The sequence below is a fragment of the Salvelinus namaycush genome, chromosome 11, assembly GCF_016432855.1.
Source record: "Salvelinus namaycush isolate Seneca chromosome 11, SaNama_1.0, whole genome shotgun sequence".
In the NCBI taxonomy this organism is placed as follows: Eukaryota; Metazoa; Chordata; class Actinopteri; order Salmoniformes; family Salmonidae; genus Salvelinus; species Salvelinus namaycush.
Window position 1 is genome coordinate 31,299,804 of NC_052317.1, and position 17,124 is coordinate 31,316,927.

The 17,124-nt window shown below is 42.3% G+C and overlaps 2 protein-coding genes across 5 annotated transcripts; one reads left to right on the forward strand and one right to left on the reverse strand.

Moving 5' to 3' along the window:
• Positions 1-806: 806 nt before the first annotated feature.
• On the reverse strand, positions 807-7,773 carry armc6 (armadillo repeat containing 6). Of its 3 annotated transcripts, none has more exons than XM_039004133.1 (8): positions 7,572-7,773; positions 4,294-4,456; positions 4,064-4,140; positions 3,373-3,931; positions 3,102-3,247; positions 2,333-2,464; positions 2,078-2,215; positions 807-1,903 (listed from the first exon to the last, which is right to left on the reverse strand). In XM_039004133.1, exons 2-8 carry the CDS (start codon positions 4,412-4,414, stop codon positions 1,688-1,690), a joined length of 1,389 nt encoding a protein of 462 aa, XP_038860061.1. In that variant the 5' UTR covers positions 4,415-4,456; positions 7,572-7,773; the 3' UTR covers positions 807-1,687. The 3 variants fall into 3 exon arrangements, with proteins under 3 accessions (XP_038860061.1, XP_038860059.1, XP_038860060.1); XM_039004131.1 differs by lacking the exon at positions 7,572-7,773 and adding an exon at positions 4,775-4,818; XM_039004132.1 differs by lacking the exon at positions 7,572-7,773 and adding an exon at positions 4,705-4,744.
• LOC120056010 (MAU2 chromatid cohesion factor homolog) lies at positions 7,372-17,124 on the forward strand. Of its 2 annotated transcripts, none has more exons than XM_039004129.1 (19): positions 7,372-7,734; positions 7,991-8,008; positions 8,212-8,277; positions 8,699-8,794; positions 9,000-9,094; positions 9,253-9,280; positions 9,638-9,793; positions 13,550-13,696; positions 13,790-13,880; positions 14,049-14,152; positions 14,233-14,310; positions 14,442-14,516; positions 14,620-14,703; positions 14,806-14,855; positions 14,959-15,036; positions 15,197-15,308; positions 15,431-15,521; positions 15,592-15,719; positions 16,097-17,124. In XM_039004129.1, exons 1-19 carry the CDS (start codon positions 7,501-7,503, stop codon positions 16,172-16,174), a joined length of 1,809 nt encoding a protein of 602 aa, XP_038860057.1. In that variant the 5' UTR covers positions 7,372-7,500; the 3' UTR covers positions 16,175-17,124. The 2 variants fall into 2 exon arrangements, with proteins under 2 accessions (XP_038860057.1, XP_038860058.1); XM_039004130.1 differs by having other exon boundaries at positions 14,442-14,507; positions 16,097-17,123.

Here is a 17,124-nt window from a genome sequence, read left to right on the forward strand (position 1 = left end):
TGCTAGCTCCAACCGTGCAGTAAAACATAGCAATAAAAATAATGTGCACATAATCCAGAAAATAAAAAACAATTATATAGGATGAGCCATGACTACAGTAGAATACAGTATATGCATATAAAGTGGGTGAAACAGTTTGTAAACATTAATGTGACCAGTGTTCCTGACTGCTGGGCAACCACTCAGACTGGTTCTAAAGCTTTTATCATTGTAGGGCAGAGAACACTATCCTAAAAAAAAAGTCTGAACAACTCATCCCCTTCTTGTCACTAACCAATGGGAGCTCAGTAAACAACATTCTTTAGTTCACTCAAACATAGAAGAGTCCCATACACACACCAAAGCTCAGCCACTCTCACAGTTTAGAAGTACGGTACCCTACCCACATCCAATTTGGCTACTTTCAGCTGCAGGGTGCCAACAGTAACATCATGAAAGAAAATCAGACACCAGCACACTACCGAATGCTTCAGCAGTCCATCAACAGGTGAATCTTAACTTCCATTTAAGATTAATTTTGACTCAGTCTACTGCCATCAATGCATATTTAATTTTTTACTTAAATGAAAGCTAGGATTCACTCCCAAATGCATCATTGCACTTGAACTGCATGAGCATTCAGCAGTGTACTGGTGTCTACTTTTTTCTCCCCTCTCGCTCACACAAATACATGCGGACACAGGTAGAACACCCTCAAGCCAATGGACAGTCTAAATCAGACACACATCAGATTTCATAATGTTTTAGATTAATATTGTGCATCTGCAAAGAGATGACCTAGTTTAGATCAGCAAAAAAATGCACACATTATGAATCAGTTGGTTTTAATACACTGTTCACGTGCCGGTCTCTCTGGGGAAGAGGTATGTATCAGAATTTCCAGTTTCCTACTATAACAGGAGACAAACAGGTAGACTTAAAAATAGACACTTTAAGAGTAAAAGTGTTGCAAGGTTGGGGTCAAATTGAAGTCAATATTTGAAAAAAGGTACTCTATTTTCAATTAATTTAATTACATCACTTCTAATTTAACCCAACCGCAGAGTATTGTTAAGGAATGTTGAGGGGAAAAAAACATGTTATGCACATTAAAATCTAAAATGTCCAACTCAGCAAAGAAACAACTTGGGAGTACAGGCAAAAGCCACATTACAATAAAGCTGCACAGAGAAAACAGAGTGCAAGAAAGCATGTTTGCATTCAATTAAGTACACTTCAAGACTTTATAATAGACCTGGTAAATAAAACTACATTTTCAGGATTTAATACTAAAACAAATTCTGATTAAAGAAAATGGCTGTAAAAGTGAAAATACAATAACCACAAAAATATTTACAGTAAATAATACATTTAAAAACATTACAAGTCCAACAGCTTTATCCCCCTCTGTACTCCTTCATACAACTCTGCTTCCCAGGCATATCAGAAACTTGAGGCCATTTACTAGGATTAGCAGCTTTATTGACTGTGTTCAGGTGTTCTGAGTGTAGTGGTCCCCAACCCTGGTTCTGGAGAGCTGCAGAGTGTGTAAGCTTTTATTACGGCTTTGAATTGACACGTGTCCTGTTCAAATTAGCAGTAAATTAAATCAACCAAGGTTGTTATAGCTGGGCTGGAACAAAAGCATGCACCTCCTGTACATCCTCCAGACCAGGGTGGGTGACCGAGGGCCTTTCAGACCTTAATGTCAATCTCTGGTGAGGCTGCCCTTCTTGCCCGTCCACAGCTCTCGGAGCTCCACCTGGCAGCCAAGGTCTCTGAGGGCAGCTTTTGCCAGGTCGCCACAGTCCCGGTGGGCCGCCAGAGCCTGGGCGATGAGGGCCTCTGCTCCCATCTCCAGGATGGGCTGGTTGAAGTGAGTCATGCGCGCCACCAGGTTCCTCAGCAGCATACATCCCTGTTTCTGGGGAACACACACACAGAGAGACAAAGAGAGACAGACAAAGAAAGAGAGAGAAAGAGAGAGAAAAAGAGATGGTATTACATAAAGATGGCAGGCTAAAGAAGGTTTGATCACCAGTTATAGCCCTATGTAGTGCCGATGGGGAACTGATTCCTTCGTGTGTCCTCGTATTACCTGCACATTGACCTCATCAGGATGGGTCTTCATAGCCAGCAGAGCCGCCAGCGCACCGCCTTCCTCCATAATGACTTGGCAGTTGTTGGGTTTGCGCAGAGCAACGACAGAGAGAGCAGCACAGCCCTGCTCACACACCTAGACAGGAGAGATGGGCACAACAAAAAGCCACAAAAATGTATAACATGTTTAAACAATAAAGACTTATGAAATAATTTGTCAAAAACAGTCAACTGCATGAAATGAAAGGCTAACCTGAGCATTGCCCATGTGTCTGTTCATGGCGATGACGATGAGCTGTACTCCACCGGCATTTGTGACAGCATCCTTAACATCATCATTTCCTGCTATGGCCCTCAGAGCGCTGAGTACCTGCCTTGTGAGCTCCTGGAAGGAACGTGAACTAGTTAGTGAGCAATTCAGATAACCACAAGTCAAAACAATCTCATGTAAAAAAAAAAAAAAAAACAGACATTTACATATTTTGCATTAACCCTGAACTAGCACACCTGGGGTGTATTCATTAGGGGTCTCCCGAGTGGCGCAGTGGTCTAAGACAGAGGCGTCACTGCAGTACCTGGTTCGAATCCAGGCTGCATCACATCCGGCCGTGATTGTGCGCCGCCCTATGGGAGTCCCAATTGACCCAGCGTCGTCCGGGTTAGGCCGACATTGTAAATAAGTATTTGTTCTTAACTGCCTTGTCTAGTTAAATAAATGTTCAATAACAACAAATAAAAAATTTGCACACCGTAGCAAAATATTCCACAAGGGAAAACGTTTTGCCAGGAAAACGAGAGTTTCTAATTGACAAATTCAGACAGGTTCCTCCCCGTTTCGTTTGCTTGCTTCTATTTGGTTTCTAGTGAAGACTTATGAAATAATTTGTCAAAAACAGTCACTTGATGACAAGTTGAATCAGGTATGCTAGTTCTGGAATAGTTCAAATACATGGAATGGCTGGGGTCCACAAGGAGAGGTTTGAAAAAGGCTGGTCTGAGGCACTTTTGTCAGCATAACTCACCTGGGACTCATAACTGTCTGCCAGCAGGGTCATCATGAACTTTAACCCTCCCAGGTCACAGATGTCCTGACAGAACTCGTTCCTCACGGCCAGGCTGGACAGAGTAGCACACAGCACACTGAGGACAGGGGTATTCTCTGGGTGTGCTGAGAGGGAGAAAAGAAACACGGAAGAGGTGATTCTCCAAGAATAAAACATGTGAACCTACCATCCTAAATACTCAAAGATATCATTATCTTTCATAGTATCTTCCTTTGGACATTTCTATTACCTTTAGCAGCCTCCACAATAACTTTCAACCCACTGTGTTCCATAACAATCATCTTGGCGTGTTCATGAGCCTGTCCAAAAGGAACTCTTATGTCATCGTCAAAGGTCATGTACCGGAGGGCGTTACAGGCCTCTTTGACCAGATCGGAGCGTCCAGTGTGTCGCTTGATGGTACCGGTCAGCAACGGCAGCACTCCAGCCTTCACCAAATCCTGCCTGTTCTGCTCGTGCTTCAAACAGCAATGGCGGACCGTACGGATGGCAACTAACATCAGTGCAGGGTCTGTCTGGTACATGCCAAGGATGCTCACAAGGAGATCCTTGCCCTCCAAGTCAAGGAGGTCTGGCTGGCCATCGGTCAGAGCGGCCAGGGCAGAGAGTGCGGCCAGCAGAGCCTCCTGTTCATCCAGAGTCTTTCTACAGCAGGAGATGATTGTAGGATAGGCATCTTTCTGAGCTGCCAGATGCCTCTGGGCAAAGCCGAGAGAACACTGCTCAGTGAAGCGTTTCAGATCTGCAGCCATACTACTGTCAGATGCTATTTGAAGGGATTCCAGGGCCTGTAAATAGAAACGGTACAGAGCTGTGGCATGATGGGTGGCATCCTGTACTTTTCTGTACTGTGAAATGTGATGCAGGTGGTGATGACTTGTGTTGTGTTGTCATCAGCTCAGAACATACTCCATACCAACCTGAAGGACCTCATGCTCCTCTGTTTGGTGATCACCTGCTGTCGGCAGTGTTTTCACTATACAGCTGAGGTCCACCCCTGGGGAATATGGAGGAAAAACAGAGAAGGAAGATTCATCCAGGATCAGGGGGTTTATCTTATACATTGCCTATCATACGGTTGAGTTACAGTAGGCGTGCATGTTGCTCCTACAATGTCAGATTCAGATCAAATCATGTAACGTTAGTATACCTTGAGACTCAAACTGTTCTACCGCTTCTCTCAAGGCCTCCGCAGTGTCCATGTCGAACTCATCGATGTTTTCCTTGACCACCGAATCGAAGGTCTCCTGTGTGATCCTGCGACAGGCCATGTCTGCAACGTTCAGCTTAACGTGAAGAGATGACGACCAAGACTGAAATGCAATAAAACGATTACAAAATCAGAAAGGACCCAACATAGTCAGTCTTCTCCAACATGATTATTGTTGTGGGCTGTGTGTTGCTGGTGACACAAACGTCAGATAACAACCGCCTGCTTAAAGATAGCACGCTTACTAGCTAGCTAGCTCAACTTAGCCATCAGCACACAAAGATAGATACCAGTATCTAGCGAATTATTTTTCAAATAGCCGAGATGCTTTAAGAAGAAGTTTAGACATACGTTTCTACTGTGTTAACTTAGAATAGAATTACCGGGAACTTCACAAAATAACAGATAATTTATCACTTACCACCGCCCAGTGGCTATGCTGCTGATAATGGGCACGTTTGAGTGGTAAGGTAACCGACTAAATAAATGTCGTGTGGGGGGGAACTGTCCAGAACAGACTATAGGAGGCACACAGTACTACATAGATAGTCATGGCTACAAGGAACTCTATTCCACAAAAGGTAACTGATGCAAGCAGGAAAATCAGATAAAAATACACCTTATGGAACAGCATGGACTGTGAAGAGAAACCCGTACACAGTAATGTTGTAGAGTGGTATCATACATTTTGTGTTGTGGATATCTGGTGGTGTGACAGTGTTATATGAAGTACTGTTTTGTTTTATGTGTAATATAAATGTCAATGTGTTTGGGCCTCAGGAAGAGTATCTGCTGCCTTGAACGGAGTCAAAAATGTGGTTTCTATATGTTTGAAACCATGCCACCTACTCTGTTCTAGCCATTACCACGAGCCCATCCTCCCCGATTAAGGTGCCACCAACCTCTTGTGATTCCTTCGTTTGACATGGTGGGATCTTTTTGTGTCAGTAAAATGAATGGTGGCAGAAGCACCTTTATGAGCAAGTATTGATATAATAACCATTATATTTAAGTAAACTTGGATTTATTTATTTATTTTACCTTTATTTAACTAGGCAAGTCAGTTAAGAACAAATTCTTATTTACAATGATGGCCTAGGAACAGTGCCTTGTTCAGTGAACTGCCTTGTTCAGGAGCAGAATAACAGATTTTTTACACCATATGTTGTGTGATCATCCCACCACGACTAGGGAAACCATGCTGTTTATTAGGTTACAGATAAAGAATTTAACAGGGTGGTGAAAGTGCAAGGTGAGCTTGTTGGCTAGCGCTGTTGGCTAGCACTGTTGGCTAGCGCGCACTTGCCAATACCAGAGTGGGCACACGCTATATAACACAATTTTTTTTGTGAGAAAACCATCAGTAGAGTTGAAAATGCGATGGAAACCCATTTAACTTGTATGTTTTTTGGGGGGTACATGAGAATTTAACAGCAAAATGTATTTTTGTGTGTACTATGTCATCACGCACAGCATTTGATCTGCAACAGGTGATGGAAACATCTCTGGTGAGAAAATGTGCACATTGTTTTTATGCAGATTTTTGAATAATCTGTCACCAATTGAATGGAAACCTAGATACTAACCACGAAACAGAAAGTTTTGGTACAATTGTATTATTAGGCAACAGATTAAATAATTTATGATGAACTTTACAGGGTGGTGAAAGTGCAAGGGGTGAGTTTGATGCTGCTTTCCAATAAATATTGAGGGTCTTATTCTGGTGACATGATGATCAATGCTTGACAAATAAAAACATGATCACTTTTATCCATAATAATCTCATCATGTAGACTAGCCGCTATCCGCATAGCCTACACACACTGTATCTGTTGTTGGTTAGAGCGCACGTGGCAAGCCCAGAGTAGGCACATTTGCTATTTAACACAACCGTTTTTGTGACAAAACCATCAGTAAACCATCAGAGTTGAAAATGTGATGGAAACCCATTTAACCCAAATATCACATTTATTTGTATATATTTACTGTACACATGAACTGGCTCCTGTTTCAGTCATGTATTTGGTGACATTCTTGTGGGTAAAAAAAAATACAAATAATGATTGGTTGACAATAGAGCCTCCCACAACACAAGTGATGGCTGCAGGATGAAGTTGGTGAAGAGCAACTGCAGAAACTTGCAGTCAAAATGTCATGACCTTTGATCACATTATTTTAGTAAAGTTCATGCAGTCGACAAGTAGGTGCAAGTGTCATGGGTAAGGGATCCATCTTTTGTCAAAAGTAGATTTATTTTGCATTTGAGCTATTCCTAACCCTGTTCCTAACCTTAACATGATGCGTAAATTCTCCTTACCTGCTATGAAAAGTCAAATCTGATGTTAATTTGACAAAAACTGGATCCCTCTGTAACGATGGTCAAAGACTTGACAAAAGTGATCCGCTCGAACGCGCCCAATGACTCAAACCCAACTGGGGAGATTACGCAAATAACGTCACAGCGTGGAAGCCGATATTGCTGGAATTGATTGCTACGTTATTATACTGACGTTTGTAAATAGTTAAACATGTACACAAGTCCTTCAAATAAATCGTCTCGGATAGGTTGAGCTTTCATTAAAAAAAAGGTTCCGCATGCTTTTTTTCTAGTTCTGTTAAAATACTATTCACTACTGGAAGTCAAAGATAATCCATACAATATACAAATATTGGACTCAGGTCAACATATTTTGGCAAGCTATATCACTTTTACAAATGATAAATAAATGCATGTATTACGTTTATGCAAACGTAAATTTACATTTACATTTAAGTCATTTAGCAGACGCTCTTATCCAGAGCGACTTACAAGTACATACATTCATACTTTTTTTTTTTTTTTTTTTTTTGTACTGGCCCCCCGTGGGAAACGAACCCCAACCCTGGCGTTGCAAGCGCCATGCTCTACCAACTGAGCCACACGGGGCCACATCAACTGCATGTCCCAAGATGCACCGCTGCCATTGAAATCGCGTGGGGTCGCTTGCTCCTACGCACAGATCCAGGATCAGATTACCATTTCCCAACCTAACCATAGTAATCAGAAGTCAGAGAGCATAATCGATCCTAGATCAGTGCTCTGGAGCATACTCGCTGAACAACGGCAGTGGTGCGATAGCGACTGTTGATGTTTTTGTTGTCAGTAAAATGGCGACAAGCGGAGAGGCCCCGGAATCTTGGTACCTAGCTCTGCTCGGCTTTGCGGAACATTTTCGCACCTCAAGTCCTCCGAAGATCCGTCTCTGCGTCCACTGTCTGCAGGCGGTGTTTCAGTTCAAGCCGCCGCAGAGGGTCGAGGCCCGAACTCATCTCCAGCTGGGCTCGGTACTCTACCACCACACCAAGAACACCGAACTCGCCCGAAGCCACTTGGAGAAAGCGGTAAGCATTCCCCAGAAACTCCGTGGATGTGTTTTATAGGGGAGGGAAAAGGAAGGCCGCAGCTTTGGCAAAGCTATCGGTGTGTTGCTGATCAGGAAAGTGGACGAGGGTGGTTGATTATCAGTGAGGATATTTCATTATCGCGCGTCAGCTTACAATAATTGTTGGGACATCAATCAAACATTGCATGTACTAAACAAATATTGAAACTAACTTTCGCATTCTGTTCCCCCCCCCCCCCCCCCCCCCCCCATAGTGGTTCATATCACAACAAGTATCCTTTTATATATATATGTGTGTGTGTGTGTGTGTGTGTGTGTGTGTGTGTGTGTGTGTGTGTGTGTGTGTGTGAGAGAGAGAGCATGCATCTACCTGAACAAATGTTTACCATGTCTCCATGCTCCGTACGTTTTTTTTTCTTCATTGACGCTAGTGTTATCATGCAGAAAAATACATTTCCTTTACAAGTAATACCAGATCCCTCAGTTTGAAGATGTCAAATTCGAGGCAGCAAGTCTTCTGTCAGAACTGTATTGCCAACAGGTAAGTGTAGTATTGTTCTCCTTTCCGACCTGTGGCCCACCTTCACCTTGCACTATTACCTGAATTCAATCAAATGTCAGTGTTAAACATGCCTCGCTTATCTGTTCACATGTTTATCTCAGCATTTTTGTTTATCAACATTTGTAGCTCAACCTTTTGTAAAACAAAATGTCATACTCCATTATTTTGGCTTTGGCTGTTATGTCATCATAAAATAGGCCTAATCAGTAATCCTTGCGTTGTCTTTTCCCTCATTAAGCTGCTTTTGCATGTAAGTGAACTCTGAAACAGTAAGATTAACTAGGATATGTTAGTTGGTTTAGCAAACACTTCTGATTTGTAGTGTCCTTTACAGTATTGTTGTAAAAGTTATTTAAGTTAATGAACTGATGATTATCTCTGATCTGGTCTTTCTTTGAAGAATCTGGTTGATTCGGCAAAGCCCTTGCTGCGGAAGGCCATCCAGATCTCCCAGCAAACTCCCTACTGGCACTGCAGATTGCTCTTCCAACTGGCGGTAAGTCAACCTAACAACCGGACCTGATAACCCAATCTGTAAAATGACTGAAATTTAAGAATTTAAAAATCAGTTCTGAAGTCAAGGTTCTCAGAAATGTATTTAGCTATTATTCACCTCAATGTACATCTATATGGGTCATTATTTACTTGTCTTCAATAGTGGATAAAAGTTTTCTTGTCCTTTTTTATTTATTTTTCTTCAGCAACTGCACACACTGGAGAAGGATCTGGTGTCAGCTTGTGACCTCCTGGGGGTCGGGGCAGAGTATACCAGGGTAGTGGGCTCTGAATACACCAGGTAGTGTATCATGGTAGAACACAACACAAGTAAAACAGTTTAACAGTTCTAGTAATGTCTGTACTTTATCAAGGTGTTGTTTTACTGCCCTGAGGACTAGTGTTGTGGTCTGGTCAGGTGATGTTACTGATATCCTTGTTTTCTTTCCTCCTGCACAGAGCTCTCTTTCTGTTGAGTAAAGGAATGGTAAGTTGAGAAATATACTAATCATGTCAAGACATTCTCTCATGACGATGAATTAAAATCGAATAATGATCAAATTAAGTAAATTCAATATTAAATTCTGCTGAAACCACTTAGACCATTACTTCCTAAACTTTTTTTAAATTAATGTCTTGATGGCCACCTAAAAAACAAAACATATGCTTATTTTTGCAATGTTTACTTACTTACCTGCATTAATAGTCACTAGTGGATAGACATTGTTGTAATGGAAGTTTTGAGGCATCCTACTTGATGATTTGTAAGGAAAACATATTTTTAGGGACAAAATTGCGCCTGTTTTAAGAAGAGTGAAATGTCACCCTGTGTGTTTGTCTAAAGCTGCTGCTGATGGAGAGGAAGCTGGGGGAAGTGCATCCTCTGTTGACTCTGTGTGGGACCATCGTGGAGAACTGGCAGGGAAACCCCATCCAGAAGGAGTCTCTCAGGGTGTTCTTCCTGGTGCTGCAGGTCACACACTACCTGGACGCTGGACAGGTACAGAATCAGAATCACCTTTATACGTCAAGTACATTTACACATACCCGGAATTTGACTTGATGAAGTAGACAGAATATAGACAGGAATTTACACAATCTACATACAGTATTTACAGTGCCTTGCAAAAGTATTCATCCCCTTGGCTTTTTTCCTATTTTGTTGCATTACAACCTGTAATTTAATCTGATTTTTTAATTTGGGTTTCATGTGATGGACATACACAAAGCAGTCCAAATTGGTCAAGTGAAATAAATAAAAAATATATTGTTTCACAAAATTCAACAACAAAAAATACGGAAAAGTGGTGCGTGCATATGTATTCACCCCCCCTTTGCTATGAAGCCCCTAAATAAGATCTGATGCAACCAATTACCTTCAGAAGTCATATAATTAGTTAGATTGCACACAGGTGGACTTTATTTAAGTGTCACATGATCTGTCACATCTCAGTATATATACACCTGTTCTGAAAGGCCCCAGAGTCTGCAACACCACTAAGCAAAGGGCACCATGAAGACCATGGAGCTCTCCAAACAGGTCAGGGACAAAGTTGTGGAGAAGTACAGATCAGGGTTGGGTTATAAAAAAAAATATCTGAAACTTTGAACATCCCACGGAGCATCATTAAATCTATTATTAACAAATGTAAAGAACATGGCACCACAACAAACCTGCCAAGAGAGGGGTGCCCACCAAAACTCACAGACCAGGCAAGGAGGGCATTAATTAGAGAGGCAACAAAGAGCCCAAAGATAACCCTGAAGGAGCTTCAAAGCTCCACAGCGGAGATTGGAGTATCTGTCCATAGGACCACTTTAAGCCGTATACTCCACAGAGCTGGGCTTTACGGAAGAGTGGCCAGAAAAAAGCCACTGCTTAAAGAAAAAAATAAGCAAACACGTTTGGTGTTTGCCAAAAGGCATGTGGGAGACTCCCCAAACATATAGAAGAAGGTACTCTGGTCAGATGAGACTAAAATTGAGCTTTTCCATCAAGGAAAACACTACGTCTGGCGCAAACCCAACACCTCTCATCACCATCTCCACAGTGAAGCGTGGTGAGAGCATCATGCTGTGGGGATGTTTTTGATCGGCAGGGACAGGGAAACTGGTCAGAATTTAAGGAATGATGGATGGCGCTAAATACAGGGAAGGTCTTGAGGGAAACCTGTTTGTCTTCCAGAGATTTGAGACTGGGACGCAGGTTCACCTTCCAGCAGGACAATGACCCTAAGCATACTGCTAAAGCAACACTCGAGTGGTTTAAGGGGAAACATTTAAATGTCTTGGAATGGCCTAGTCAAAGCCCAGACCTCAATTGAGAATCTGTGGTATGACTTAAAGATTGCTGTACACCAACGGAACCCATCAAATTTGAAGGAGCTGTAGCAGTTTTGCCTTGAAGTATGGGGAAAAATCACAGTGGCTAGATGTGCCAATCTTTTAGAGACATACCTCAAGAGACTTGCAGCTGTAATTGCTACGAAAGTTGGCTCTACAAAATATTGTCTTTGGGGGGATGAATAGTTATGCACGCTCAAGTTTTCAGTATTTTTGGTTTTATTTCTTGTTTGTTTCACACACAAAAATATTTTGCATCTTCAAAGTGGTAGGCATGTTGTGTAAATCAAATGATACAAACCCCCCAAAAAAATCTATTTTAATTCCAGGTTGTAAGGCAACAAAATAGGAAAAAGTGCCGAGGGGTGTGAATACTTTCGTAAGCCACTGTACAATATAGATACAGTAGACCTCACTCACTTAGCAGATGTGGGATAATGCCTGAGTTTTTACAAAGTCCTGATTATGTGGTCCATGGTCATAAAATAAAAAGATAAGGGGCCTGTTGTCAAAAATGTACAGTTGAAGTCGGAACTTTATATACACCTTAGCCAAATACATTTAAGCTCAGTTTTTCACCATTCCTGACATTTAATCAGAGTAAAAATTCACTGTCTTAGGTCAGTTAGGATTTATTTTAAGAATGTGAAATTATTTATTTCAGATTTTATTTGTTTCATCACATTCCCAGTGGGTCAGATGTTTGCATACACTCAATTAGTATTTGGTAGCTTTGCCTTTAAATTGTTTAACTTGGGTCAAACATTTCGGGTAACCTTCCACAAGCTTCCCATTTTAAGTTCGGTGAATTTTGGCCCATTTCCTCCTGACAGAGCTGGTGTAACTGAGTCAGGTTTGTAGGCCTCCTTGCTCCCACACGCTTTTTCAGTTCTTCCCACACATTTTCTATGGGATTGAGGTCAGGACTTTGTGATGGCCACTCCAATACCTTGACTTTGTTGTCCTTAAGCCATTTTGCCACAACTTTGGAAGTATGCTTGGGGTCATTGTCCATTTGGTAGACCCATTTGCGACCAAGCTTTAACTTCCTGACTGATGTCTTGAGATGTTGCTTCAATATGTTGAAAATGTTCTACTCCATGTGTTGTTGTATGTGTCGAACTGCTTTGCTTTATCTTGGCCAGGTCGCAATTGTAAATGAGAACGTGTTCTCAATTTGCCTACCTGGTTAAATAAAGGTGAAATAAATAAATAAATAAAAATATATCCACATAATTTTCCTCCCTCATGATGCCATCTATTTTGGGAAGGGCACCAGTCCCTCCCGCAGCAAAGCACCACCACAACATGATGCTGCCACCCCCGTGCTTCATGGTTGGAATGGTGTTCTTCGACTTGCAAGCCTCCTCCTTTTTCCTCCAAACATAACGATGGTCATTATGGCCAAACAGTTCTATTTTTGTTTCATCAGACCAGAGGACATTTCTCCAAAAAGTATGATCTTTGTCCACCATGAGCAGTTGCAAACCATAGTCTGGCTTTTTTGTGGCGGTTATGGAGCAGTGGCTTCTTCCTTGCTGAGCGGCCTTTCAGGTTATGTCGATATTAGACTCGTTTTACTGTGGATATAGATACTTTTGTACCTATTTCCTCCAGCATCTTCACAAGGTCCTTTGCTGTTATTCTGGGATTGATTAGCACTTTTCGCACCAAAGTACATTAATCTCTAGGAGACAGAACGCGTCTCCTTCCTGAGCGGTATGACGGCTGCGTGGTCCCATGGTGTTTATACTTGCAAACTACTATTTGTACAGATGAACATGGTACCTTCATGCGTTTGGAAATTGCTCCCAAGGATGAACCAGACTTGTGGAGGTCTCCAATTTTTTCTTCTGAGGTTTTGGCTGATTTCTTTTCTTTTGATTTTCCCATGATGTCAAGCAAAGAGGCACTGAGTTTGAAGGTAGGCCTTGAAATACATCCACAGGTACACCTCCAACTGACTCAAATGATGTCAATCAGCCTATCAGAAGCTTCTAAAGCCGTGACATTTTCTGGAATTTTCAAGCTGTTTAAAGGCACAGTCAACTTAGTGTATATAAACTTCTGACCCACTGGAATTGTGATACAGTGAATTATAAGTGAAATAATCTGTCTGTAAACAATTGTTGGAAAAATTACTTGTGTCATGCACAAAGTAGATGTCCTCACCGACTTGCCAAAACTATAGTTTGTTAATAAGAAATTTGTGGAATGGTTGAAAAACAAGTTGTATTGACTCAAACCTAAGTGTATGTAAACTTCTGACCTCAACTGTATAAAATAGGACTTAATTAACACGGCAAGATTTAGGAACAATATGCACACGGAGATGAAGTCATCATACAATTCCAGATGTAATCCCACTTGAAAAGGCACATAACCGATGTAATAAATATCTTTGAGCTGATAGGTGAAGAGTGTGAAGCCGTGTCTGAAGCAGCTGCAGCAGTGCATCCAGACCATCTCTACACTCCACGATGATGAGATCCTACCCAGTAACCCTGCCGACCTGTTCCACTGGCTGCCCAAGGAGCACATGTGTGTCCTTGTCTACCTGGTGGGATACAGCTACTGCAAGTGACCTTTGACCTCTATTGGTCATATTGTTCTTGTCACGACAGACTTTACTTACTTATTTTTCGTCCCACAGGTGACAGTCATGCACTCCATGCAAGCAGGCTACCTGGAGAAGGCCCAGAAATACACAGACAAAGCTCTCATGCAGCTGGAAAAGCTCAAAAGTAAGTCATGGGAATCCCGACCATAGAATTACATATAGAGGTAATTTAAAAGGATCTCTGTGATCCTCACCCTCTCTCAATCTCCCAGTGATTTTTCAGCTGTAGAAGTATTGTGGTTGTCAGTGACTTTGTTACTGTTGATGCTGCTGATATTGATGTGTTTTCCAGTGCTGGACTCCAGCCCCATCCTCTCCACATTCCAGGTCATTCTGCTGGAGCACATTATCATGTGCCGACTCGTCACTGGTCACAAGGCCACGGCATTGCAAGAGGTATGGAACATGCTTAACATACACATGAATTCATGTAAACGGATAGATTTTCGTGATGCTGATGGTTTCCCTGTTCTCAGATCTCTCAGGTGTGTCAGCTGTGTGCGCAGTCTCCCAGGTTATTCACCAACCATGCATCCCAGCTACACACCCTGCTAGTGAGTAGCTTTCTAGCCTTGGAATTCTATTTCTTATATCTGTACTTTGTGCAGTGGACAGGTAGTTGTTCTGTTATGATTTTCTATGTTGTGCCGATCACCTCCCTCATCACTGTTGTGGTCTGTTCCAGGGTCTGTACTGTCTCTCAGTGAACTGCATGGATAACGCTGAGGCGCAGTTCACTGCTGCCCTGCGGGTGAGTGACGTGAGTGTGTCTACTAGGATATCTATTGGCAAAATTAGTAACCTCCTTAGTTTGATATTTCTGGGTGTGTTAATTGAAATACATCTGTTTTTCACTCTTCCAGCTGACGACGCACCAGGAACTGTGGGCGTTCATTGTAACCAACCTGGCCAGCGTCTATATCAGGGAGGGCAACAGGGACCAGGAGGTCAGAGGGCATCTGGGGTGCATTCAGGATAGCAGGGTTGTTGTATGTGATGAATGGGAGTTCTTCACCTGACGTATTATGTCCCTGTTTCTGTTATAACAGCTTTATAACCTGTTGGAGAGGATAAATCCAGATCACAACTTCCCTGTCAGGTAAGAAAAAGTGTTTGTATGTTTATGTATTTTTGCACCTCCGAGTGCAATCTTGCGATTGATGTTTGATTCTAAATGGACTCCTCTACTCCTCCCGTTCCAGCTCTCATTGTCTGCGAGCAGCAGCCTTCTACATCCGTGGACTGCTCTCTTTCTTCCAGGGACGCTATAATGAGGCCAAGTAAGTTCAACCATGGCTCACCAGAAACAATTTCTTGATGTACATCACATACAAATAATATCTTCACACGTTTAGAATACCTGCTCAGTTGGAAAGAAAGCCGAAGAGCACGACTGTGAAACCTTAACCAAAACGTGTTAGTGACTGTGTGTCGCGTTAGGCGGTTCCTGAGGGAGACTCTGAAGATGTCCAATGCTGAAGACCTGAATCGTCTGACTGCATGCTCTCTGGTCCTACTGGGCCATATCTTCTACGTGCTGGGGAACCACCGGGTGAGATCACATCACAGGGTTCTCCAGGATCATATTGCAGGGTTTCCAAAAGCACATAATGTCTCGGAGCAATGCTAGGAGGTGTGATTGAATCTGAACCATGCATTTGGTGTTTCCGCCAGGAGAGCAACAACATGGTGGTCCCAGCCATGCAGCTGGCCAGCAAGATCCCCGACATGTCAGTCCAGCTCTGGTCCTCGGCTCTGCTCAAGGGTAAGGCAACAGCTGTCTGTTTTTGTCTGTTTTTGAGACGTACTGACTGAAATGACTGTTCTCCCTGTAGATCTGAACAAGGCATGTGGGAACACGATAGACGCCCATGAAGCGGCTCAGATGCACCAGAACTTCTCCCAGCAGCTCCTGCAGGACCACATCGCTGCCTGCAGCCTCCCTGAGCACAACCTCATCAGTGTATGATTCATCAATCACTCAATCTTTATAATCCATGCACTGCCTTCCAAAGCATAACTTCATTAGGATAAGAACTGATCAATCAGTATATCAGTTAGTCATCCATCAATATATTTGTACTGCACCATGGTAAATATTTATCTACAGAAAATACACAACAAGTACATGCACAGTTAGAGGAATGATTAGATTTTATTAGGATCCCCATTAGCTGACACCATGACGATAGCTTGTCTTCCTGGGGTCCGACACATAACGAAAAGTACTTTACAGACAAATGACTTTAAAATTGACATTTAAAAACATTTAACAAGTAGACATTCCAGCTAGAGGAATGAGTGTGAGACAGTGAGCTGACAGACTGTGTGTTGTTGCAGTGGACGGATGGACCTCCTCCAGTGGGCCAGTTCCAGGCCCAGAATGGACCCTCTACCAGCCTGGCCAGCCTGCTCTAAGCACCACCACACCATGAGAGAGAGTGAGCTGGAGAGAGAAAGGAAGGGAAAGGTAGAGGGGGTAGAAGAGGGATAGAGATGTGAAGGGGCAGACTTGTATCCCGCTGATCTGCATACAGCCTGGATGCTGGTTTGTTTCAGCATTGACCAGTTTCATTGTAGTTACTATGCCAACGAGCATAGCTAACCAATGCTGAAACAATACTACCTACGCTACATATTTTATCTAGATTTCTAAAGATCTTAACTTGTTCTTTCAACGGTAGGACTTTTTTAGTGGGAGGGTGGTGGGACACGCAAAAGGTGTTTATATCTTTAGGTGGTGAGATGAGAGAGAACTGAGCTTACACCTACCTCAGAGAGACTGCCACTGGGCACTGCATTAGCAGGGTGTACATATAATGAAACTATGCACCTTATAGAGTTGAAATGTCATATGATGAGTAGCCTGGAGTAGAAGCTAGCTTTTTGGTCTAGCTGGCGGTATGAATGGTTGACATTGAATTGCTGACAACTAAGGTACCATAGAAGGTTTTCACACACAGAGTTGTGCCCCAAACTCAAGGCAGGACAATAATCCAGTGAAGAGAGAAGACCATCTCTGTGACACTGCAGCGACATGAGAGAGAACTTTAAATGATGGTTAGGTTCTACACTTTGTTCCCCAAGTTTCATTGTTGTCAAGCTCCTAAAAATGGTCCTGGAGTGGGAAGTTAAGACATTGGATTGGGTGAATATTTTAATATAATTTTATTTTTTAAGTCAATAATAATTTTTAATGGCAAATTGAATTTTGGGAGGCAATGTTTGCACCCATTTTTTTTGCAGTAGGTGGTAACATAACTAAAACTACATTTTATCTAGATACAGTGCCTTTGGAAAGTATTCAGACCCCTTGATTTTGTCCCACATTTTGTTACGTTCCAGTCTTATTCTAAAATGGATTAAAT